We start from the raw sequence: 26,058 nt of genomic DNA on the forward strand, positions 1-26,058 counted from the left end.
CAACATTACGAGACAGAGTTGTTTTTGAGGAAAATGTAGCCAGAACTACATTCCAGACACGGCTGCTGGGCTGCTTTCAAAAGCGAAAGTAGTTCTGAGTATTTGCTTCGTGTGTCGTAATGTTACATAATGTTACATAATGTTACATGATTATTTCATAGCGTGGTGAATGTGCAGGTCACAACTTGTCCACCAGAGCGTTGTGGAGTTGTTGGATTGTGTATTTGATGAGTTAGATGAGGGACAGGGGACCTGTACCGTTCCGACCTCCATTGTGTTCACTGAGCAGCTCACGTCTCTGCCCCGCTGATCTCAAAACAACATGCACGAACTATCCCTTTAAACCATTTGTGTGTAATTTTGTCATGACTCAGTCTTGAGAAATGGCTGCAAATCTATATGCAATAATAATTGTTATATTTATGCTGTAATTTCCCAGCTTGGGATCAATAAAGTATATCTACAGTATCTATATGTAATCTTTGACCACCAAAATCTTAAGAGTTCATCCTCGAGTCTCAGTTAAAGCAGAAGTAAGCGATCCGGTCGTTTTGGCTAACTTCTTGTCAGCAGATGGAGTTAGCAGTCCCCGCCCTCGTCCCTACGTCACCACATTCAGGATACAAGGAAAGTTTTCTCCTCGGCTTACAGCAGAGCAGAGTGACTGACAGACCCGTGTTTCAGACCAAACACTCCATGTAAGTGATTGTTGTCGGAAGATATAACTATTTAAGACTTATATTAACACAAATATTCCGCTTACTTCTGCTTTAAAGTTTGTACCAAATTTGAAGAGTTTCCGTGAAAGGTGTTACTGAGGTATCATTTCAGAGATCTGATTGTTTCCAGCATAGATCCATCAAAAAAATAATAATATATAAATATATTTTCTAATCAGCTTATTCAGACGCCTGGAGGCTAAAGATGCTAAAGGTGCGTTCAAAACAACTCGGAGGTCGGGATTCCCAACTTGGAAATTTCCGACTTCCGACATCATTGCGTTCACGCTGCAGGAACTCGGGAGAAAAAAAACATGGATACCTGAAGGAAGTTTGGCATATTGTGACTCATAGCTGACTACGAAAAATAAAGGCAGCAGTAAATTATGTTTATTTTGGAGGAGAGGAGACGCCGCAGATGAGTGCACATATAATGTTACAGCCTTGATAACAGTTAAACCTTATTTCCGTCACATACGAGGGCCGCAATTTCACACCATACAACAATCACAGCTTAATATAAACGTATTTCATATAGGCGACTGCAATAATACACAAAAATATGCATTAAAACATCAACAAATAAATAAAATTGTCTAAATTCTAACTGTTTAAAGACCCACTCCCGTGAAAATCGTGTTTTTTGAGCTTTTCACATGTTCCTGTTGCATTTTTCTTGTGTTAGAGCACATATCAGCAGAAAAGGAAGTGCAAAATTGCATTTCTGAGTTTTTCTGCCTTCAAACTGCTGTGAACCAATGGCAGACTCAAACTGGCAGTTTCAGGGAGACTGGAGCTGACGTGTCACAGCTCCAGGGGAGGGCACTAGTGCTAAAAGCTGCCGCCCCGTTCTGCATCTGGCTCGGAGCTGAAAGGCTTGGGAGCTCGGTGTAGCTGTCAAGGTATAATAGGTATAGCTCACCTGGTAGAGCAGCTTGCACTGTGAGCAAGGACTATGCTCCAGTCTGGGATCGAATCCCAGTGTGGAGTTTTACACTAAATGCGCTGAATCTGTAATTGTACAATGTCCAGCTGTCAGCAACCGGGGGTGGGGTTCAAGGAGGTGGCTGGGCGGATGCAGAGCAGCGCAGTCTCCGCCCACCCCCCAGAGGTGAATTGCTAATGTGCATGGCTAATGAGCTGGTTTTAAAATGGCCGAAAAGGGTCGCGGGAGTGGGACTTTAAGACGAGGGCTGCCATGTTTTGATGTTGTCCTGACGTCAAGTCGGAAAGTCGGAGCTCTGATATGATACCCGAGTTTCCGAGTTCGACGCCGTTCAATTCATTTTTTACAACTCGGAGCTCGTTTTTTTCCGACTTCCGAGTTGTCTTGAACGCAGCATAAACATCGAGGCGCTCACCTAGAACGGCGGGGGCCATGCAGAGGCAGTCGTACTGCGTGACGTAGTCCATCTTGAACTCTGCGTTGATGGGGTAGTGGTGAGCCAGCTTCAGCATCTTCTTGAAGGCGTCGTAGATGAAGATGAAGCTGATGAGGCAGGAGAAGCCTTCCTCCGTGAAGCGGGTGAAGTACTGGACCAGGTAACTGGCGTCGGTGGCCACGAGCGCCAGGCAGAAGAACGCCGACCACAGACCGATCCACAGCCGAAACTCCAGGTAGTCGAACTCATTGTCTCTGTAAGAAAAAGAAAACAACCGACAAATATTATTAATTTTTTTTACATAAAATCAGTCAGGTGTTTTACAGGACAGAGTTTGATGGTGACTGTTGAGTAGAACAACTTTTAAGGACATAACAGTTGTTATTTATGAGAAAACATGGACCTTCTCTGACTTTTATTCAAGTGAGGCACGATAAAAAAAACTTAATCGTGTTGAAAATTCAACAAAAAAATCCTCTCAACTGTAACAAACATACAAATATTTTAATTTATTGATTTTATTCTCATTACATTTCCTTAAAACTTGATTTTGTCTTAAAATATTGAGACTTTTTCTTTCATAAACTAATGTGATGTTGATATATTATAATTTTTTCTTTCAAAATCTTAGTTTTTGAAGCTACTTTTTTTTTAATGGGAGACACTACAGGCGAATAAGGTAAAAAATTTAACTATCATATCACCATGAAACTTCCCAGGTTTATCACTTACATATATTTTTTGTATTACAAGTTTTGTCAAATTGTATGTTTAAATGTGTAAATGAGGCAATATCTAATGAAATATGAGCTAATTTGCATTTACATTTCCAGAACAGAAATCTGAACAATGGATAAAACCCCTTTCAAAATTCTTGTTTTATTGTTGGCATATTAGAGTCAGAAGTTTTTACAGAGGGGATTCTGGATATCTCTTTTTATCACTTTGTAAATGAGAAAATACTGTGTCACCAGCCCTAAAAATCCAATTTCGCCATATTTTTTAGGAATAAAACGTTGTATAAATCAGGAATGAAACTGGAAGGTTTGGTGTCTGTAAGTGCTGCTGAAGTGGCGATTTACGGCTCAGAGTCTGAGGAAAAACTCTTTTTGAGAAAACGGCCTTTAAAGACTTGTACTGTAAAATCCCATATATTGTTAATGTAAATCGTACTTTTGTGATTGGTTGCGGATACGGAGGAAATGATAATTTCTGGAGCCTACATCACTGTTCAGGAGAGAGAGAGCTTTACAATGACACCTGACATGACATGGGTCAGACTAACTTTTGGTGAATTTAGGAGAAATCTACTGACGAAAGAGACAAAATGAAGTTAAATAAAAACCTTAATGTGGATTTTCTACCATTTCTTTTGACTTTTCTGAAACAATACATGTTAAGGAAGAGAAATAGCTTTGATCGGTGCAACAACTCATCAAAAGGTTTAAGTTAATATGGAAGAGATCTGGAGAAAATTGATGGAACTGATTGAAAACTAAATGATCTGTGAGTCGAAACCGAATGAGAACGTGGAGGGCGTCGTACTTGCTGAAGTTGAAGAGCAGCCGTTCAAACACCAGAACCGGGCCGGTGCTGCTGAGGATGGTGAGCGGCTGACCGGCCAGCAGACAGAAGATGCCGCCCGTGATCGCCGTGCCCAGAAAACTCTCCAACACTCCCTGAACACACCAACACACACACACAACAGGACACGACACGACACTGTTCAAGGGGCCGTTCAGATGATGAAACGCCGCAGTTTTACTGTTAACAGCTGTGGGAAAGAGCGTCGGTCTGACCTGCATGTTCTCCGTGGCGTCCCCCAGCAGGCCGCCGAAGGTGATGGCGTTTGTCACAGTTCCCAGGTAGATAAACAAAATGGCCGACAGGGCCTGAATGTGAATCGCATCGGTGAAGTCACTGACGAAGAAAGGCGCTTTTCTTTTGATGTCCAGGAAGAGACCGCCACAAAACCTGGAAAAACACACACACACACACACACACACACACAACAGATGTGTCACTTACATTTTGTATAAATGTCCATTCCCCAAACTATTATTATTATTGGTAACACTTTATAATAAGGACACACTATTAAGCATTAGTTAAGCATGAATAAATACCGAATTCTCCCTCCCATTTATAAGAAATGGACACTCATTTGTATGTAGTTCATAAATAAAGTTAGTTTATCAATGATGAGTAAAACATTTTTAACTGTGTTTATAAATTACATACTAATGAGTATCCATGGGTTATAAATGATTAATTCAGTATTTCATGCTTAACTAATGCTTAATAGTGTGTACTTATTACCGTATAAAGTGTTACCTTATTATATAAGGTTATGTATGTTATCTATCTCTATCTATAATTAATTGCAATGTAATACATTTTGCAACATTGCCAAGTGCAATATTTCGAATTGCAGGGGCTGCAATCTTTTTAGTTTTAAAGTTAAAGTTTTAAGTTAATGTGTCATAATAACATATAAGCAGACATTATTACACAGTGGTCTGAGCTAGTGGAGAAAATGAAAAGGCATAATTCAAATGAAGTAGAAAAGAAAAGAATAAAACAAGATTTTAAAAAAAGCAAGAAAAAAAAAGCAAGTGTTTCTCCTCTGGATAATTACACTCAGATCCTTAGGCAGGTAATCCATTAGAGGCCACCATACATCCATAAAAGTGTCGTCATTTCCTTTTAATTTGGCACTTAGTCTTTCCATAGGAAAACCTCTAAAAGTGTCTTTGTACCACCGAGTTACAGTGGGAAGTTTCTCACTAATCCAATTAAATAATATATTTACATTTTCTGGCCAAAAATAAGAGTTTTATTGAGTCATTTTGATGGTCCAGGTTTCTATTATTCATGCTGTACCTTCCAGTCTTCTGCAGCTCCTCCCCCACAGCGTGTCCTCCTCCTCCGTGACCGCCGTCGTGAGGCATGTCTCCGTTCATCTGAGCGTCTCCTCCTGCGTACATGTTTTTCCTGAAGAACCAAACACAGTTTTTTTGTTCATGAAGGATAAAGCACCTCTGACTCAGGTGAAAACAGTTTTCGTTTTATATTTTCTGGGTTTTTTTTCCTATATTTTCTGTTTTTTTCTCTATATTTACAGTTTTTTTTCTATATTTTCTGTTTTTTTCTTTTCTGTTATTGTTGTTAGTCACTATTATTTTTATAAATTTTTCATGTTATTTTGTGCTTTTGTACATTAAAATTGCAACATTAATATTGTTACCGGTATAAGGTGGAGGCTTCAAATACTTTAAGCCCACCGTGGTTTTTTGCCTCTCCCTGCACTGTTTTATTATTACCTATTACGTTTTATGTTCTATTCTTTTAAATTGTGCAAAATAAAAAAGAAAGAAAGAAAGAAATTTCATCACCTACAATACCCACTGATGTAGATTTCAGCTCAGTTTTTCGGCGTATAGCGTGAAGCAGATCTTGTCTTATGTCGTACGCTGTCACTGCAGATAGTGTGATGTGTTTAAACTGACGGAAGCCAACAACAACATTCATGGCTGAGAAAGTCAAACAGCAGCTATAAATAAAACCCACACCGCTGCTCGTTCATAATTCAACGCTGCGCCGTACACCTGGACAGGCACGTGCACACATAGGGCCCAAGGAGTGCTTGAGCCCCTGCCCTTTTTGCCTCGTATTAAAAAGTGCCCTTTTTATGTTTTGGTTTTTTTCCCCAATAAATAAATACACTCTTGTTGTGCATGGGGATGTAAACAACGGCGCTGTAAAAATGCCACGGTTATCTACCATACGCAGGGCTGCCCCGTGGTGCGCGCTCCCTCACATGCACGTCCAGAGAGAGAGAGAGATACTAGCTGCTGCCTCATCGATAACTCCGTGTGTTGCACATAGATAAGAACCTTGTGAGTTATTGTGAGTTATTGCCACCAACACCACAAACACCACTTCCTTGTCAGTTCTGACAAGTCGCCTTCCACTTATTCAACCAGCTTATATGAGTCATATTTCAGAAAAGTGCCCATTTGTGTTTGTTTAGTTAACTGCTTGTTAAGAGTTAAGCCCCGCCCCTCTCCTTTCTAACATCACCTGAATGTAGTGAACAACAGCAACAGGAGGAATCACTCACTCAGCTTGATTTCACTGACTATTTGAATTTGTTTCCAGATGTTGAGTTACCGGTAATTGTGACTTTGCTACTTCTATTTTGCACTTGCACTCACATGATTTTTTTCTGCAAGCCATGTTACCCCCAACAATATTGGCCTTAGCCTACCAGTTCAGTAGTCATGACTCTGTTTCAGGAAGTTGGGAAATTGGTCCAGCAGGTTGATTGCAGTCGGAAGGCGTGCAGGCTTTCTCTACCGACTAAATAGTAACTGTAATTTAATTAAATTTATTTATTTTGATATTAAGGCCTGAAAAAAATTGTACATACTGCCCTTTTCTGATGTTGAGCCCCTGCCCCTCTATAGTCATGTGCACGTCCCTGCACCTGGATACACTTCACTGATTCTGCAACTGCTGCTAATAAAGTTACTGCTCACACAGCATTCACAACAGATCTGCCCCACAGTGTAGGCGGTGTTTCACTTTTTGTTTCTTTTTAGCCACAGAGATGTTTCTTTTTTTTTTTCTTGAACGCACACCTGCACTGATTATCTGTGTTTGTCTCCTGCTTTTACAGTTTCATACACTTGTACTGTACATACACTCATTAACGTGTGTCGTGTCAGCTAGTGCATGTGCATGTGCAGAGCTCAACACTGCAGCTTGAGAAAAAGCACATGCAAAGACACAAACGTGCTGCAAATTCAGAGACAAATTCACCAATTTTACTACAAATGCAACATAACAGAAGTGGGAATCACCACAATGTGATATTTGTGCTATTTTGGGATAATTTTGCAGCATCATATTTGTGCCACATTGCCATTTATTATATTTTTGCAACTGCAAATTATGCCCTGAAAAGAAAACTGTCATAATCTCTTTTGAACTGAATTTGTAGTCAGTGTACTGACTGAGCCCTCAGGGCCTCCATACCATACCTTTGTGTATGTGTGTGTTAATGGAAATGGGTTTAATAAATGACCGTGGGACCAAACATTCACCCCGAGCTCCGTGATGAATCAGTGAACAACTTGTAGTTTCAGATAAGATCACAGCGAGGAAATCTCCACTCACGAGGAGGTAGATAAACAGAGCGAGAGTTTCCTCTGGGTAGGTCACTATCGCTTTTTACAACGCTCTGAAATGTTTGTCAAATGATGTGGAAAGATGAGATGCTACCGACACATTTAAAGGGATAGTTCAAATTTTGGAAAATACGCCTACATGTATTGCCATAATCCCTATAGTCATAGCAGTAGGTTCATTACCTTTAATTATTGGTGCATGTTGTTTTGAGATCAGCGGGGCAGAGACATGAGCTGAGGTGAACGGTACAGGTCTCCTGTCCCTCATCAAACTCATCAAATAAACAATCCAACAACTCCACAACGCTCTGGTGGACAAGTTGTGACCTGCACATTCACCACACTGTGAGATAATCATGTATAATTATGTAACATTACGACACACAAAGTAAATACTCAATACTACTTGCGCTTTTGAAATCCCCTTGCCCAGCAGCCGCGTCTGGATTATAGTTCCTGCTACGCATTTGCCTCTAAAACAACTCCGTCTCGTAATGTTACATGATTATCTCATAGCGTGGTGAATGTGCAGGTCACAACTTGTCCACCAGAGCGTTTTGGAGTTGTTCGATTGTGTATTTGATGAGCTCACGTCTCTGCCCCGCAGATCTCAAAACAACATGCACCGATAATTAAATGCAATGAACCTACTGCTATGACTATAGGGATTATGGCAATAGGTGAATTTGCCAAAATATTGAACTATCCCTTTAAATTACGCCTATAAAGGTTTTTTTTGTTGTTGTTTTTTTTAATCTGACAGACCTTTTATCGGAGGAGGGGAGGGTTTTTGGAGGCTCTATCCTGATGGTGGGGTCCCACTCTCCGGGAGGAAGCACGATGACCTCATCCAGGAACTCGTCGATGCCGGCCAGCAGGTCCTGTCTGTCCTTGGCCTTGTACGCAATGTCATGGAAGACCTGAAGAAGAAAGAGACAAGAGAGGGGCACGAGGCATTCGAGTGTGAAAGAGGCCTGTTGGAGCATGCAGTGCCACCAGGCAGCAAACTGCAATATCAGATCTGAGCGACAGGAACTCAGATCACACACACACACACACACACACAAACACACATACACACAGCACAATGTTCAGGTATGAAGGCGCCAGTGAAGCAATGCAGCATCACAGCTCTGAGGTTTCTGAGTTCAAGAGCAACCTGCAGTCTCTCTCTGAATGAACTCCAACTTTATTATGAATATTATTATTTTTCAATGAGTGCCGATCACCTTATTTAATTCAAGCAACATGTTTGGCTTAATTTTTTTTCTCTTTTATGCATTAAAAATCTAAAAAAAAAAGACTCAATGCCATTTAAATCTATAGGATTAAAAAGTATTGAAATATCTATTTATTTAACCCTCCTGTTGTCCTCCTGGGTCAAGGAAGAAAGGAAGTAAGGAAGGACGAAGGGAAAGAAGGAAGGAAGGAAGGACAAAGGGAAAGATGGGAGGAAAGTAGGAAGGGAAAAAGGAAGGAAAGATAGAAGGAGGGAGGGAACAGATTGGGTCAATTGAGTCAAAAAGGAAGGAAGAAATAAGGACGAAGTGAAGGAAGGAAGGAAGGAAGGAAGGAAGGAAGGAAAGAAGGAAGGAAGGAAGGAAGGAAGGAAGGAAGGAAGGAAGGAAGGAAGGAAGGAAGGGAAAAAGGATTGTGGAAAGAAGGAAAGGAAAAGGGAAGGAAAGAAAGATGGAGGGATGGATCAGATTTGTTCAAGGAAGAAGGGAGGAAGGGAGGGAAAAAGGATTATGGAAAGAAGGAAGGGAAAAGGGAAGTAAAGAAAGTTGGAGGGAGGGAACAGATTCGTCCAAGGAAGGAAGAAGAAGGAAGGAAGATGGGAGGTGAGAATGCGTGTCTAACCTCATCTGACATCAGCGTGGCGATCGCTCTGCCGATCTCATGGTACGACTTGGCCTTGCCTTTGGGTCCAAGCAAGATGAACAAAAACCTTAAAAAGGAAAAAAAAAAACAGTAGAAGTCATTGATTTGTTGTTATGAATGAGCCAAATATCTGAGTTTATTTCATTTTCCTAAAGTAGAAACTGTCGACCTATGCTAAAAAACTGAAATAATGACATAAATAAACATGACAACTATCTGTACATTAAAAATAATGATTTTCTTGAGGTTGCACATCTTTATTAAATGTGTTTTTGAGCATTACTGCGTCTCTGTCATCATTTCTGTGTGTGTTTCTCTACTAAAATGTAATGCAATGTGTGTTTGAGTGACAGATTTCGTGTGTCCACTGCATGAGGCTGCTGCTGCATATATAGACCATGACATACTATACTTTACAACTACATCTATGAGCTTCATTACAACAATAAAGCCATAAAGGGTGTTATTTACAGTCAGTATGGCCATAACGGTGATGCATTAGATACGTCACCAGAGCTGAGGAATTCCTACAGGACGTTGTTTTGTACAACATTTACAAGTTATTACAACGGCTTCATTAGTTTCCTTCAAGAATTTCTTCATGGCCACAGCCCAGAGCAGCTCAGTCAGTGTGTTATAAAAACCATTAATTATGTGTGTAAAAGGCAGCCTCTCTAACCAACTGCCAGCTGTCATTTTCCTGCATTAAACATGAGTTTCTATCTATGACCGTCATGACTCTGTGGCACCTCGTGGGAACAGGAACCTCCGTCAGCGCTCCCAGCATCACAGCTTGCTGCAGACGGACGAACGCCACGAACGGCGAGTCCAGGAAGTCCACCTCCCCCACCAGCACGTTGGAGGCCTCGGCGTCTCTCGGCAACTTCTTCATGAACTTGTTCCTCAGCTGAGAAGAGAAGAGCACAAAGGAGAGGAGAGGAGAAGAGGGGGGAGGGAGTTGACATTAAATGTTACGTTCACACCAGCAAGCTGTCCACTAAATTAAACAGGCTACATCAAAACAGGACAATCTCATTCAGCTTAAATACCAAACTCAGGAGGCTCCTGTTGTATCTAAGTAATGAACCAGCAGAAACATGAAGCTTGTGTTGTATTTTCTCTCTGTCATGGCGATGGTCAGATGTATAAAGATGGAGGTCAGATACCTGCTGAGCTGAACAGCTTCAACACAGAAATGTAGGGACGTAGAGGCTTCCTGTAGATGTGGTTGTACGAGGATCAGTGTGTGTTGTGTTGGAAGATCTACGTCTTTCTACAAGAACTTATTTCTTACTTACAGTTTTTCAGACTTTGAATATGTAAGTGCATTAGAAATCTTCTGCACAGTTGAGCTACACCATTACACTGACATGTTCCAAACAAAACCTGAAACTGAGACTTAGCTAATTTCCTGGAGTAGCATAATATTATTTCTTTTTAGCCTTTTTAGTGTTATTTTTAGTATGTAAAATTGGGGCAGGTTGTGGTAGGGATGCACCGATCCGGCTTTTTCAGTCCCAATGCCAATACCAATACCTGGTCTTAGCGTATTGGCGAATACTCGATACCGATCCAATACCATTGTTGAATTAATAAACTATATACTTTGCCATGTGGAAGACAGTGAAGGCATCAGGCTTGACTTTAACATTACTCTCCTAATTTGTAAAACGTGGTTTGTTGTCATGCTGCACGTGCTACTGACACGCTGTCATGGATCGGCCCCATTATCCGATACCCAGTCTAGCTATTTAGTCAATATCTGGGCCAATATCCGATCTTAGTATCTGATCAGTGCATCAGTGCAACCTCCACCGTTGCATTCACAAGACAAAAGGTCATAACACGACCTCTAAACAGCAGGGCAGATTGGCGGCTACAGTGACTCGGTATCGGAAAATGTGATTACGTGTTGGGGCTAACTAGTTAGCATGCTAATTTCAGTAAAGGAAAAACATGTGATAGAGACTTTGTAGTATTAACATTGGTGTTGTTTTTACATCACTTGAGAATAAAGGAATGATCTTTGATGCTGAGCTTACAATATTGCGTCTACAGCCGCTAATGCTAACGACGGCTATGTAGCAATAGCAAAACCTAGCTCCTTTAACGTAAATTTTAAAATTAAATTCAAATTCCTGCAGCTTTGCACGCAGCATTTGATTCCATTTGTTCTTTATGATTAAAAAACAGTGGCATGCATAGGGACAGATTGAGATCAATAATAACTTAAACTTCAAAGACATTGAACCATAAATATGTAGATAAGATTAACATGGAAAGCTAATGTGTTATATATTAACGGGAGAAGAGAGACGACATATTCTCACCCTCCTCTACAACATGAGGCTGTTTAATTGACACTTTTAAATGTGTAATTGCTTTATCATGATGATATTTAATTACTCTAACGCTAACCCTAATCACTCTTGTCGTGAACGTATGAATTAAAGCAGAAAATGGCGTGAGACTTTTAAAGCCGATCCAGGGTTTCTATTGGATTAAATCACCATTAGATCGCCTACCACTGACATCTCCTCCAATCAGACTCAGCCTGTTAGCAAACAACACATAGCCTAAATATAGTATATAAATAGGCTAAGTTTCAGTTTCAGAGTTGTTGTTGTCATTATGAAATGTATTCGTTGAGCCTAAAACAGCACACTATATAAATATAAATTTCTAAAATTAAAGAGAAGCTGATCGATCTGTCGACCTCTAGCCAGATCATGAACTTGAACGATCGCTGTCGTCAACGTCTACAGTAAGGGACTGAAATCCCATAAACTGGTGAGATCCAAACACATCCAATCAGAGGCTCTTGAGCCTCCTTGGCAGAGAGTTTGTCTGTAAATGATTGAGTCGAGAGGTTAAACCTGCGTAACTGCACACCCTGACCTGTGTCCGATCACTGCTAATCCACACCAACCACTGCACTGCACTCGTAAACTACGTAGTCTACCTGAATCTGGTCCGGTTCCAATTAATCCTGAACTGGAATCAGGCAGAAACTCACAGTAAATGTCTTTGTTGTTCTTAGCTTTTGGTGGATTTTCTTTTTAATAACTAACTTAAAAGATACTTGGTAACATGACACTACTATGCAGTAGTAAATTAATTATTGACACCCACTAGCATGTAAGTTATAAACAGGGTTACTGTAAGTATATAATATGAACATAATAAATGAGTTTAGTGTATATATGTTCATACTAATTAAATGATGGATTAAGCTTTTATACATCAAGTATCAATTATTATTACAAGTTAGGAGGTGACACTGGTTCATAAGATCACTTGTAAACTGTAAGTAAATGACTAAGACTATTTAGATGGACATTTTTAGATGAGATCTGGTTGGTTCATCAAACCTCGGCGAGCACTGAGAAGATGTGATGTGATAACATTTTTTTATTTCAGTTATCACAGACAAAATAAAACCAAAACTGAGGTTGTTGCTCCAGTGTAGTACAAAATCAGTCTGTCAAACTCTTCACTTTAAGGGTTTTTAATCAAGTCATTTTATACTTCGACATGGACAGAGGAGACAGCGACGCCAGAGGCCGAACCCTCCCAGGAGGAAACAGGTGTTTTGGTCCGGAGGTCCGAGCTCATACTAATATACTTAATCAGGTTTGACCTGATACACTGACCGCTGCCCAGTGTAAAAAAAAAAAGAATAAACTAATAAAGAAACTCACAATTAATAACCCATATTTAAACCCTGTGTAACAAAGATGAGGGGGCGGAGCGTGGCGCAGTGGTTAAAGCGGCTGCCCCATGTAGAGGCTACAGTCCTCAACGCAGGCGTCCCCGGTTCGAGTCCCGCGTCGGGCAGACCTTTCCTGCATGTCATTCCCCCTCTCTCTGCCTCCCCCTTTCCTGTCTATCTCACTATGTACTATCATCTTTCTGTGATGAGAGATGTTGACTTAGTATAGGCTATATACTCACTATCTGATGCCGAGGGTGTTTGTGGGTGGCTGAGAGAGATAATAGTTATTTAGGTTTTTTAGTTTTTCGTTACTTTGGGTCACAGTTTCAGCTGTGTTAATTCAGTCAGGCTGAGTTTCTGTTACGCGTGCCATCCGCCTCTGATCTGACTCAGATGTGACGGGACAATCTATATAAATATAAATTCACGTGTTTATTCCATTAGTTGCAAACAATAGTGTTTGTTGTGAATATTTATTGAATTTAAAAGTACCTGGAACTGTGGAAACCTGCAGATCCCTCTAGAGGTCAGAAGGAACAGTTTCATATACATTTAAGATGTATTTAATGGTGCAAAGGTGGGATGTAAACTGCCAATTGTGCACAAATACACAGCTTCTCTACAAGAATGGAGGTAAATGAAGCCTCTGAAGTTGATGTATACATCCGAAACTGTCACAATCTGTGTTTCTGTATCTGTTTTCATTGTCGTTTTTAATTGGATCATCATCTTAAAGTCAACCGCTGCAGCATCCTCCTTTAAAAACACCATGTGTGAGCTCAGATCTGAATCTCTGAAACATGACGCAGGACATCTGGACAGTCCATCAGTCCAATTATGAGCCGAGGTCAAACGCACGTTCATAATTCATGCATCTGATCTGATCCTACTCTGGTCTGTGAACGAGAATCTGCCCGGTCTTTGTCTCTTCTTCTTCTGTATCTCCATCTCATCTCTCTTATCATAAAGCATCGAGTTATCAGATGTAGCGAAGCAGCGAGGAAAAGAAAAAGAAAAAGAAAACGATCAGTGTTGCGTGTGTTGGTCGGAAAACTTTCTGAACAGGCCACAGTGTGGGTGTGGAAGAGCTTCGGTTTGGGAGACTTGCTTCCTGTCCAGTTGTCTCCCTCCTACTCTGTGTGTCCCACAGGACGACTTAGTGGGTCGCTTTGACCTAGTTCTCTCCTCCCACGGGACTCAGATGAAACCATATGAACAAATATCTGTCGTGAACTCCGGTAACCTACTGTAACTGCTCCTCTGTCTGAATCAAATAGATACAGTAGATACATCATCTTAGTGAAATAATGATCTTTAAATGAATCTGTTTCTGAGGTTGTCACCCACTCAGACTGGAAAATGAAATGGGAATCTGATGGTAAGTTTGTTTAAATTCAAAGCAGGTTTGTCAGTGTATATAAAATACAAACACATCATCTATACAGCGCAGATCTGATGTGACCACGACGTCCAATCAAGTTTATACAGTTTACGTTTTCTCCCTGACACCCGCTCAGACTGAATTCACTGCAAAAACTCAAAATCTTACCAAGAATATTTGTCTTATTTCTAGTCAAAACAGATTTAATTATACTTAAAAAAGTAGCTTTTTAGAGACTTTTTTACTTGAAATAAGTAGAAAATTCTGATAGTTGAGCAAGTTTTTCTTTCTTATTACAAGCACAAAAAACTTGCTTTCACTGGCAGATTTTTCTACTTATTTCAAGTGAAAATTAGTTTGAAACAAGTGAAAACTGTCTAAAAACAAGTAAAATTTTATGTGATGAGTCTTATTTTAAGTGGAAAGAGATTAGTTTTGACTAAAATTGAGACATTTTTTACAAGAAATAAGACAAATATTCTTGGAAAGAGTGTGAAAGTGTAAAATGTATGTCATTTCAACGAGGCCGGCATCTGCTCAATGGTTTTAGAAGCACACAAACAGATAAGACCTGATAATGATAATGTGTGAGTCATAACAAACAGCAGAGGGCAAAGGAGAAGTCAACATGTTGCAAATGACAGATAATTAATTGATAAACAGTGCGAGAGGAGGATATCTCCTCTGTGGCGTGACTGATAATCACAGACAGAGAGTTTCAGAGAGTTTTAGTGGACTGAAGAGGACATCTGTCTGTGTGTGTGTGTGTGTGTGTGTGTGTGTGTTTGAACTGTGAATCAGTCATTAATGTTTTGTTTTCTCTCCACTTTCTCCACATTGACCACGAAAGGAAAAAGTTTATTCAGTCCATCCACAGACTTCTGGGTTAAAGCTGCTAAAGGCGACACCACGTTACACAAGCAACTTGACTATAGTTTTACAGACTTGGCTGCAGCAGGTCGGGAGCAGCTGCAGCAGGCGGCGTGATGACGCCAGCGTCTGGAACAATGCACTTTAGACGCCGTTGTCTCGGGCGGCAGCCTCAGTCTGCTCCGACTGGTTTTTTCTTTCAGCTCTTCAGCGCAGAGGACGAAGCTACACACCGAGATAAGGAGTTCGAACCCCTGCGACCCTGTGGCTGCGCTCTTTAGTCAAGCTTGAGGAGGCTTTTTGCTTGAGACGTACGTCAGCTCTAGTTGGCTGATAAATAAATGATTGACTCTTTGCACCGGACTGGACCAATGCACCAAGAATCTGTGCATGCAGTGACTGGAACAAGCTTTATCTGCGACAACTGGGTCAAATAGTTGTTACTGAGACACAGAGCTTCGTTTACTGGGACAAGTGAAGAAGGCAAATTAATTATTATGTTTAGACTTTGACTCTTCTGTCCAGTCCGGTGTGTTAAACAGTTTTCTAAATTCAAGATTTATAGCTACATGAATGCTTTGTGAGGTCAAATTGACATTTAACCTTTGATCTCCACTTTATAATCAGTGCATCCATGTGTCCTAGTTAACAAGTTGTGCCAATTCTAAGGGGATTCCCTACAGGGAGTCCCAGGCTGTGGTGTTCACAAGGCAAAAACCACCTTTGACCATCAAAATCAAATAAGTTCAGTTACTGGAAAGTCTGGACCAACTATCTAACAACTTATAGGCAAGATGCTGGTTAAAGTGATACCCCCCCCCTAGTTTTTGACTCCACTCATCTAGTTCTGTTTTCTGTTTCCGGTGTAGTAATTACACTATTATTAGTCAGTGCTATACATATATGCAGCAAGCTATCTTTGTTTTATTTACTATTATTATTATTATTTGAGTTAATGTTGCTTTTGTCATCGCTGATACCACCCCACGGTACGGTACTGTTCACAGGAGAAATCATGGACAAAGGAAGGAGAATATGGGGCAGATAAACTCACTATTATTACAGTTATTATGTAATTATGATTTCTCATTTTTCAGATATTCAAGTTACCTATAAATGTAGGTACAGTAGTATACCTGTTCAGGAGTGCTGTGTTAGAGAGTGTAGGTGTTTTTGTAATGAATGAATTTTGAATTTTTCTTTTCTTTCTTTTTTTCTTCCCTTTCCTTTTCCCTTTTAACCTATTTTCTTTCTGTATATGCTTTGATGATAATACTTGATGAGATGTACATGTATGAGCTGTTTTTTTCTTCAAATAAAAAGCTTAATAACAAAAAAAAACTCTGGCTGCAGCCGGTGTAGAGTTATTTAAAAAACCTTAAATTAAAGAGTTGACAGACAGATTGTGTACAACACTGGAGCAACAACCTCAGATTTCCTCCTGTAAAATCACAATCACAGCTCGACTCACCTGGTCCTTCTCCGGTTTGTCGGAGATGTCGTTCATGCTGCTGGAGGCCAGGTTGCGGTGAGTGGTGGTGGGACTGTCTGGGATTAAAAACACAGCAAATCTGAGAAGTTAACACCAGCGTCACCTTCACCTGGATGTGAGGACTGAGCTGAGACGAGGACGGCAGGACGGCAGAGACCCCCAAGAAAAGACAGTGGCCCAGACGAGTTTTCTTTTTCTTTTTCTTTTTTTTTGCTTTTTCCATGCAACGGACAAAAAGAACGAGAGAGAGAGAGAGCAGCCAGACTCATGCAAACTGTAGAGAGACACGATCAGATCTATCAGATAAAATAGGACAAATTCATAGACTCAAACTGATTTCACTCAGTCTGGATCTCAAGTATCTGCATAAACTGTTTGTTGTCAATATTGTTATTAACTCTCAGCGCTTCACTCAAATCAATAATAGGTTCATTATATAGTAAAATGTTCTGTTTATAACAGGATGTCAACTTGGTAACACTTTACAATAAGGGTCCCTTAATTAACGTTAGTTAGTACATTATTAAGCATTAATATATAAACTAATGTGTTAATTAATGCTGAGTAATACATACATAATGACAACTAATTACATTATTCAACTTTTATTATCATTTATTAACTAACTTTGAGTAGTAAACATTAATTAACTGCTTACTAATAGGCTACATTAATTAATGTGTTTCCTAATCCTAAGTAATACATAATAATGATTGTTAATATATCTGTAAACGGTTAATTAATGCTTAATAATGTACTAACTAACGTTAATTACAGTAAGGGACCCTTATTGTAAAGTGTTACCCAACTTCTTTACTTGGACTTTCCGATTTAAAACGGTTTGTTATTTTATATTAGACATTATTGTGGATCCACTCTGATCATCTTAACAAAGAGTGCAAATTCTGACGCCACTGTAGCTTCTCATACATCTGCCTTCCCGCCCCTAAGCATTGTGGGTAATACCATGTTTGTCAGTATGATGCAGCCAATAAAAATGATAAAACTGGGGATAAAAAAAAAAAAAAGGATAAAAACACACGAGGGATCAAATATCAGGTTTCAGCTAAATATGTAAACTGGAAAGTCTTCAGGGGGGAAATTTTCAGGGAAGGTCTGATTTTAAAATAGAAACATATGACACTACTTCATATGTCACTACTGAATGAAGCAGAAAAAAAAATCTACAGGACTAGATATGAGGTAGGGATGATGTTTTTTACACTACATGTTGGCCACACGACTACGTTCAAACTGCAGCTGAAAGTTTTTCCATTTTTGTTTTGTCTAGTTTTTTGGATTTGTCACATATTTCCAGTGTCTATCTGGGTCACAATAGATATCCAATCACAAGTATGTGCAAATATAATTCAGTTATTGGTTATGAAGTTGGAGATAAAACAGTCTGCAGTGTGAACGTAGAGCCGGTCCAGTGAACTTACTAAGCCAGTCCATGCTGGTACTCCTTTGGGACTGCAAGTCCTCCATTGAAATGCGACCCGACAGGCAAGTCAGTGAGTTCTCAAGAGGACTACGAGCTTTTAGTAGCATCATCATCATCATCAGCATCATCAGCAGTAGCAGCAGCAGGTTATCAAACCCAGTCCAGAGGGGGAAAGCAGAGAAAAAGGCGGAAAAAGAGGGTTGAAAGACAAACCCACTGAGCCGAAGCAAGAGATTTGTTAGGAGAACAAAATCAAAGTGGATGTTAAAAGATCTGTAAAAAACATGATTTATCTGTCATTTCAGAAGCAGTGCAGAGAAACAGTGGAAGCGAGAAGAGTCGGTCAGGTGGCATTAAATAAACAAAGAGGCCGCGGGGTCAATGGACTGAATATACCAGAAGATAAAACAGGTCAAATTGTATTTTAATTTATCAAAAGATAATTGTATGTGCTGTAATAAGGCTGGGATCAATCAATGATTATCAATGAAGCCTAGATAAGAGACTGTCCAGGCTTTCACGGGCTGAACTTCCATTTAAACGTTCTTCCTTTTGATGGGAGTCATAAAAAAATGGATTCATAGATCTGATTGCAGGTCATAAATAACTTCATTTTCCATTGACCCACGGCCGATAACAGATCAATCACATTGTCAACACAAAGAAATATGCAGTCACTCAATGTGTTACGATCAAAGCACTCATTCACACGTGTTGTGTTGTGTTGCCGTCGCTTTGCTCACGACTGAAACTACTACTATAGATCTCACTGATTGATTATTCTGAATAATTGTTTTGTTTTTTTACTTGCAGCTCATTAGTCTTGACAAATATTAAAGCAGATATCAGTGGAATGTTTTTGTTAATATAAGTCCTAAATAGTCCTATTTTCCGTCAGCAATCATGACAACTCATGGTGCGTTCAAGGAAACTCGTTAATTAATTTGTTTGTTTGTATTTCAATTTTTCCAACACAGTGAATTTCAGTGAGATTTATATGCACAACACAGCAGATGGACATTAATTCCAAATCCTATTAAAAATGTCCAATTAAGCCAATTTCACCCATTCTGTTGCAATGTTTTTTTATGCACACAACTTTATTTCAGCTTTTTTGTAGTTTCAGTGGAGCACAGCGACCGTCCAATGAGAAAAGGCATCATATTCTACTGCACATCAAACATGAATTTCTACAAAAATTCAAAGTTTATGATGTGAGGATCATATGAAAGTAGCTAATCACATCAAATCAAACTTCATCTGTCGCTGTGTGAATGTGAATGTGAATGTGAATGAGACTCTATCTCCATTAGTCACATTATCAAAACACTGTGGCTGGGTTTTTTATGATTTCCCACGGCCTTGGACTTTTCTCACCGGTGTCATAAACACACGCTGCACCACAGTGGTGAAATTTACAGGTGGAGTCAAATTTGGCATTTAGCTCGGCCAGCTCTGATCAGTTTTGGCCTCTTTAGCTGCTGCTCCCAGTTAGTAAACAACGGTACAACAGTGTACAGTGAGTGTATTAAAGGCATAGCTCAACATTTTGGCAAATTGGCCCATTGCCATAATCCCTTTAGTTTTAGCAGTAGGTTCGTTACCTTTAATTGTCGGTGCAAGCGATTTTTAGAACGGCGGAGCAGAGCCGCGAGCTGGTCAGAGCTACGCTACGGAGGCTAATGGGATTTCTTGGTTTCCCTCATCAAACTCATCAAATACACAATCCAACAACTCCAAAACGCTGTGGTGGACAAGTTGTGACCTGCACATTCACCACGCTATGAGATAATAACAGAACGTTACCAGACAGAGTTGTTTTAGAGGTAAATACAGAGACTGCTTGATGAAAAACTGCCCCGACGGGAACGCGCATCAGCGGTTTTGCATGAATTTACCTCTAAAACAACTCTGTCTGGTAACGTTCTGTTATTATGTCATAGCGTGGTGAATGTGCAGGTCACAACTTGTCCACCAGAGCGTTTTGGAGTTGTTGGATTGTGTATTTGATGAGTTTGATGAGGGAAACCAAGAAATCCCATTAGCTCCATTGTCTAACCCTCTGCTCTGCCGTTCTAAAAACAGCTTGCACCGACAATTAAAGGTAACGAACCTACTGCTATGTCTATAGGGATTATGGCAATGGACCAATTTGCCAAAATGTTGAACTATCCCGTTAAATGTTGTTAGAGTGGTAACATGTGGTCTGTGTTTTGAATTAGCAAAAGGTGTTTTGCTAACTAGTTGAATGATGGGTTTAGTGAGAAAGATGTGGTACTACAGAAGCATTAATGTGATGAAGACCATCAGATTTCAGATTTATGATGAGGTCTGTGATTGAAAAAAAAGTTGTTTTGCATCTCAGAAGGAGATGCGGCTACTTGTTCATGACTATTTAATGAGCTTTATTCTGGGGGGTTCATGCAGAGGGTGGCAGCAGTGTGTCTGTTAAAAACATCACTGCACACCTCAGCTCCTAACAAAACATGTGAATTCAATCCACGTTTATAGGTTTTAGATCTATAATATAGATATTTTCTTTTTTTTTTCTTGAAAAATCAAAGACAAAAAAAACAAAACAGAAGACTGCACCAGACTGGCATCGGTATTACCGTTCTCCTGGTTGGAAAACAGCCTACTTGCACTGGAGACCGTCTTGCCGATGTCGGCCAGAGAGCGCAGGTTGGACTTCTTGGTCTGGTGGCGATGTTTCCGTAGCAGCGTGTACATCACTTTGTCCTTCAGCTCTGGCTTCAGCTGCCCGATCTCTATCTGGTTGTCAGTGATCAGCTCTGACGGCGAGGAGAGAGAGAAAAGTGTCACTAATCACATATTACTGTAACTGTGCATCTGTTTTGTTTTTTTAATTATGTGAATGGTTATGTGCAATTGTATTTTATTATGACTGGATGCATATCTTGTCTTTTTACTACTTTTCTCTGAATGGGCTAAGACAAAGTTCCCATCGGGACAATAAAGCCTATCCTATCCTACAGAATAACACTTCATTTATCTTTAATTTTGTGTTAAGTCTATAAAATGTGATGATGCTGTATAGGCTCAAACCAAACTAATGTTTTTCATTTGCACATTTCATCTGACCAACAGTTAAAGGCCCTTATAGTGTAGTTATGTGTTAAACAGGCCGTCAGGAGTTCTGTAACTTTGTGATGTCACAGCAAACATTCAGCAAAAACAATCAGCCAATGAGAAGCGACGCTCCAACCCTCCTTTCTTTTGATTGGCTCTCCAAAAAGTGTAGAATATGGGATCTTTGAAAAAACATTCACAAGACAAAACTAAAAGATATGAAGTGGAGAAGTAGAAGATGTTCTGCTCTTTAATCTAATTAAAATAAACTGATGAAAGACTAAATACATTTTTTTTTACTTTTTCCAGGGTTCCTACATATTTGAAATTTCCAAATTCCATACTTTTTCCAGACCCTAATTTCCAGACTTCTCGGTAAAAAAAAAATCAAATAATTTGTGATATTTAAGTAAATAGACGTGCATAATATAAAAAAAAGTATGCAATTTATAATTTCTTTTCATTATTCTGAATGGGTATGCCATTATGCAACCAAATAATTTCCAGATTGTAGCTAAATACAATAGCACATACTGTACAAAATAATTAACCCAAATAACTTCAGATCAGACCAAACCAAGATAAGATAAATAAAATAAATATATTTCCATACAATAGTTTCCATTTTCCATACTTTTGCAGACCTGGAAATGTATAAAATCAAATTCCATTATTGTCCATACTTGCGTAGGAACCCTGTTTTACGCAACTTCTATATTTGTCAAAGTCAACTTCTACTTTTAACTCTACTTTCATTAGTTTTCCTTTTGGCTCTACTTTTTTCAGCTTCTTATCCAACAGCCTGAATTTTGTAACAGCTTCACTCAAAGTAAATAATCAAGTCACCATAATACAATAATAAAATAATAATTAAAAAACGTCTCTTCATCCTCTTAAGGAGTCAATTAGTGGCTCCCAGACTGTAATGCTCCTGTGTGAGAGTCTCCGTGGCATCATGAAATGGCTCAATCAAAAAGGTCTAGCCTATTTTTAAAAAGAGGGTCAGGAGCCTGAATGCTGACGGATAGCAGCCCCGGGGAGTTTCTCTTCTGGTGGAGGGCTATAGTGCTGTTAATGGTCCATCAGTCAAGTCGGCCGGCCTCGGAGCCAGAGGCCCAGCCAGCGACCGTAGCGCTTCAGCCTGCGCAGCCCCATGCAGCAGCACAGTCAATTACTTCACATTAATCACTCCAAGTGGTAACTCTTCCTCCTGCTCCCTCATGCAGACCATAAAGCGTCGGGGCGGTGGCATGATGAGACAGGAGGGAAGAGAGAGACGCGATCATCTCAGTAGCTGCAGTGCAGAGCGCTTCCTGTCCTCAAATTAGGAAGTTTTTTTTTTTTTTTTTTTGGTGAGGAACGTTTACAAACTACTGTCCAACAGAGTCCTGCTAAAATAAAAAGTACAGTACAGTAGAGTACAGCCTCAACTCCCTCCCTTCGCTCTGGGCTTTTGGCAGCTCTTAAAAATAAAAAGAGAAGTACAAAGAAAGAGAGAAAGGAAGACCTCTGAGTCTTGTGTGTGATGTGCATTAAACCATAAGGCTGCACACACACACACACACAGACAGTCAAACACACACGCACCAGCTCTGATGCAGCGTGATGCGTTTACTCTACATCACAGAGCAGATCAAATCCCACTTGGCAGACAGGAGCCGGTGTCACAGGGAGGAAGATGTTGGTCTCAATCAATGTCATCGATGTGCAACAGCAAAATGACAGCTAGTGTGTCCGACAGTGAAATGACAAATCGTAGAGCTCTTACTGTACATAAGCTAAGAATATGGGTTATATTCTAGTCAATTATTAATATACAGTATGGGTAGGTATCATTATAAAAACTCAGTCAGAGTTGTCTTGTCTTGTTAATTTTAACTGTAGTTATTGTTCTGTCAGTCATGGTATTGTTTAAAATGTATGTAATGCTGTTAGTGTATTGTTTCATGTCTATGTCTATATTGTCTTCATTGTCTATAATTATTTGTTGTGTATTGTTTCATGTTTACGTCTATATTGTCTATATTGCCTATTTCTATTTGTTACTAGTGTATTGTTTCATGTCTATGTCTACATTGTCTATATTGTCTATATTTATTTGTTAGTGCAGTGGTTCTCAACGTGGGGTCCAGGGACCCCCAAGGGTCCTTGAGAGGGTTCAAGGGGGTCCCCAACTTTTTCTTGAAATTTTACCACTTTTTTTTTAAATCGTTTTTTTGTTTGTTTGTTTTTTAGAATTTTACCACTTTTTTTCTAGAAAATGTTTTACTTTTTTTTGGAGAATTTTTTTAACCACTTCTTCCTACAAATGTTTAAATTTTGAAGTTTTTGGAGAAACTGTACCACTTTTTTCCAGAAAATTTCTCTATAATATTTCCAAAAATTCACGCCATTGGCCCCAATTTGAATGTACAAAAAAAAGTAACGTTATTCAGTCTCAGAACAAATATTGTATTGTGTATTTCTGGTGTTGTCTGAAATTATTTTCCAATCGAGGTCCGTGGTCTAATTTGTGTCAATTTAGGGGTCCTTAGTGTAAAAAAGGTAGAGAAGCACTTTGTTAGTGTATTGTTTCATGTCTATGTCTATAATGTCTATACGTATCTATTGTTAGTTCATTGTTTCATGTCTATATCTACGTATATTGTCCAGTGTGAATGTGTATTCTTTTATTGTCTCCATGTATACGTTATGACCCCAGGAAGAATAGCGGATGCTAAGCAGATGCTAATGGAGATCTAAATAAACATAAACATAAACATAGTGGGTCTCATTCATGAAACGTGAGTAAATCTGTGTGTAGATTTGCACATAAAAGCTCACTCTACTAAAACTCTACTCCGGATTCATGAACGGTGCGGGAAACTCAGATTTGATCGTAAACACGTGTGTAACTTCATGAATGCCAACCCAACGTAAACTAACAACACGCCCCCGGTGATCAGCAATTAGCATAGATCTCCATACATGAATAGCCATATAAGGAGATCCTGACCACCATATTAGGAGGTAGGTGCATCCTGCTCACCTGCGGCCATGACGCAAACGAGGAAAGAGGGAGAGAGAGAAAAAAGAGAGAGATCACGGATCGAAGTCATTTTGGGTGAAGTGGAGTCCAGAAAAAATATTTAATTCTCTTCTGTTAGTGGTGTGACTGGGACAGGTCAAAGGCTGGAGGGAAGAAACAGATTTAGTGAATTAAGTAGGCCTATCCTTGGTTGATTAAAGAACGAAGTAAAGCCAGAATAGTTCGATATGAAACATGAAAAAAAAATAAAATGAATAAAAACACACAACTCCAGAGCTACAGCAGCGACGGGAGGAGGAGGCTCTTCACAGCCTCAGCTGTAGAGGAACATGGTTGTATCAACACATGAAGTTATATAGGCAGGTTATATTGTTAGAGAAGCACCAGCCGTCTGTCACAGCTCCATCCAAACCGGTGCTGACTGCGCTGCTGCGCAGGGTGAAGTGTGCGTCCACCGAGCGTGTTGCAACACAAAAAAGTTTTTTCCGGTTTTATATCAGATTATTATCATCATTAGATGGAGCCTTGGCGTGTTTGTGTGTGTCCGATCCCTAAAACGTCTCTCTCTCCAAATATTTCTAATATTTTGTCATGTTTAAATTACGTGTTTCAAAGGTGTCGGCGTATTTTGAACATGAGAGAGAGTAATACGGATTAAAATTGTAATTTTCAACAGTGACAAGCAGTATTTATTTGCATTCCTACATTTACACAAGCGCTACACACAGTCCGGAGCAGGTGTAGATTTTGTGAGTAGCTACGAAAAAATCAGCACTACTAAAAGATTGATGAATGCGGAAATCCACGTAAATTTGCGCTGCTCAGGGTTTACACACAAATCCGTGCTGCTCACGTTTCATGAATGAGACCCAGTGAATTTAGTCATCCACCTACTGACAGACAACACTCACTTCCCCACATCGCACCACAAAACCTGTACATCATCTTGGGCAGAGGAACAAAAGAAAACCCCAAATCAGCTGCACCTTGGGCGTACAGTAGGCTACTGTAATTCGCTGTAAATTTATCATCTTGTTGCCAAGCGACCGGAGGAGAGCGACTCACCGACAACCTGAGGCAGACTGGAAGCTTCCATGTCCAGCATGATGGTGCCTTTCTCTATGCAGGTGCGCAGCTCGAACAGGCTGTGTAAGGACAGCGTGGCCACGTGGGGTTTACTCCACCTCTCTCCACCTTTCTCCACCTTCTCTTCAAACTTGATCCACCTGGTGGACGGAGAGAGGAAATGGACCGGGTTAAAACAGGGAACAGGTTTGATTTCAGTGCTGAATCAGCGCTTATAGACAGTAGAGGCGCTAAAAAATAACGAGAATAGAGTTGATAAAGGTTGAGACAGAGACTACAGAGCAGGGATACGTTGTTTTTAAGCAAATCATCTATCTATTCTTCGTAGACTTAAAGGGATACTTCACCCAAAATCGATAATTCACAGAATTTCTACTCAACGTCATGCCAAGGAAGGGTTTGGAGAACTTTCAGAGTCATCAAAATGCTTTAGGAGTTCCAGGGGGGGTCCGGCTGGCAACGGATTTTCATATAATGGCGGTGGATAGAGTTCACTTTTGAATCGTCCAAAACACACACTATGAAACATCCAGATACCTCCATACTGCTCGTCTGTACTGACCCAAGTGTCCTGAAGCCGCCACATGAAAAAGTTGCTTGGAAAAAGTTAATGTGATCTGTGTTTTTAGCCTTGTTGTAGCAGTAGCTCCCAGTGGCTCTGTTGATGTTTGTGTGCATGCGCGAGATTTGCTGCGAGATGTTCGTTCGTCATTGTAAACACGTCATTGGATGTAAACACGGAAGAACATCTCGTGCAGTCACTGGGAGCGACCGCTAC

At 39.9% G+C, this 26,058-nt stretch overlaps 1 protein-coding gene across 4 annotated transcripts in view; it reads right to left on the reverse strand.

The window, feature by feature from the left end:
* Positions 1 to 26,058, reverse strand: part of slc4a4a (solute carrier family 4 member 4a) — an 88,094-nt gene that overhangs the window by 32,647 nt on the left and 29,389 nt on the right. For 2 of the 4 annotated variants that reach the window (XM_085785911.1, XM_085785908.1), the window contains exons 5-15: positions 25,260 to 25,420; positions 20,689 to 20,868; positions 18,075 to 18,170; positions 16,612 to 16,688; positions 9,924 to 10,081; positions 9,154 to 9,241; positions 8,059 to 8,213; positions 4,985 to 5,095; positions 3,901 to 4,075; positions 3,647 to 3,780; positions 2,081 to 2,355 (exon numbers count right to left, since the gene is read on the reverse strand). In XM_085785911.1, coding sequence (XP_085642037.1) covers positions 2,081 to 2,355; positions 3,647 to 3,780; positions 3,901 to 4,075; positions 4,985 to 5,095; positions 8,059 to 8,213; positions 9,154 to 9,241; positions 9,924 to 10,081; positions 16,612 to 16,688; positions 18,075 to 18,170; positions 20,689 to 20,868; positions 25,260 to 25,420 — 1,610 coding nt within the window. The remainder of the gene's footprint in view (positions 1 to 2,080; positions 2,356 to 3,646; positions 3,781 to 3,900; positions 4,076 to 4,984; positions 5,096 to 8,058; positions 8,214 to 9,153; positions 9,242 to 9,923; positions 10,082 to 16,611; positions 16,689 to 18,074; positions 18,171 to 20,688; positions 20,869 to 25,259; positions 25,421 to 26,058) is intronic. The other 2 variants (XM_085785910.1, XM_085785909.1) reach the window with 2 other exon arrangements.

This window comes from Trachurus japonicus, chromosome 9 (genome assembly GCF_045865225.1).
Source record: "Trachurus japonicus isolate A0001 chromosome 9, Traja_1.0".
Taxonomy (NCBI): domain Eukaryota; kingdom Metazoa; phylum Chordata; class Actinopteri; order Carangiformes; family Carangidae; genus Trachurus; species Trachurus japonicus.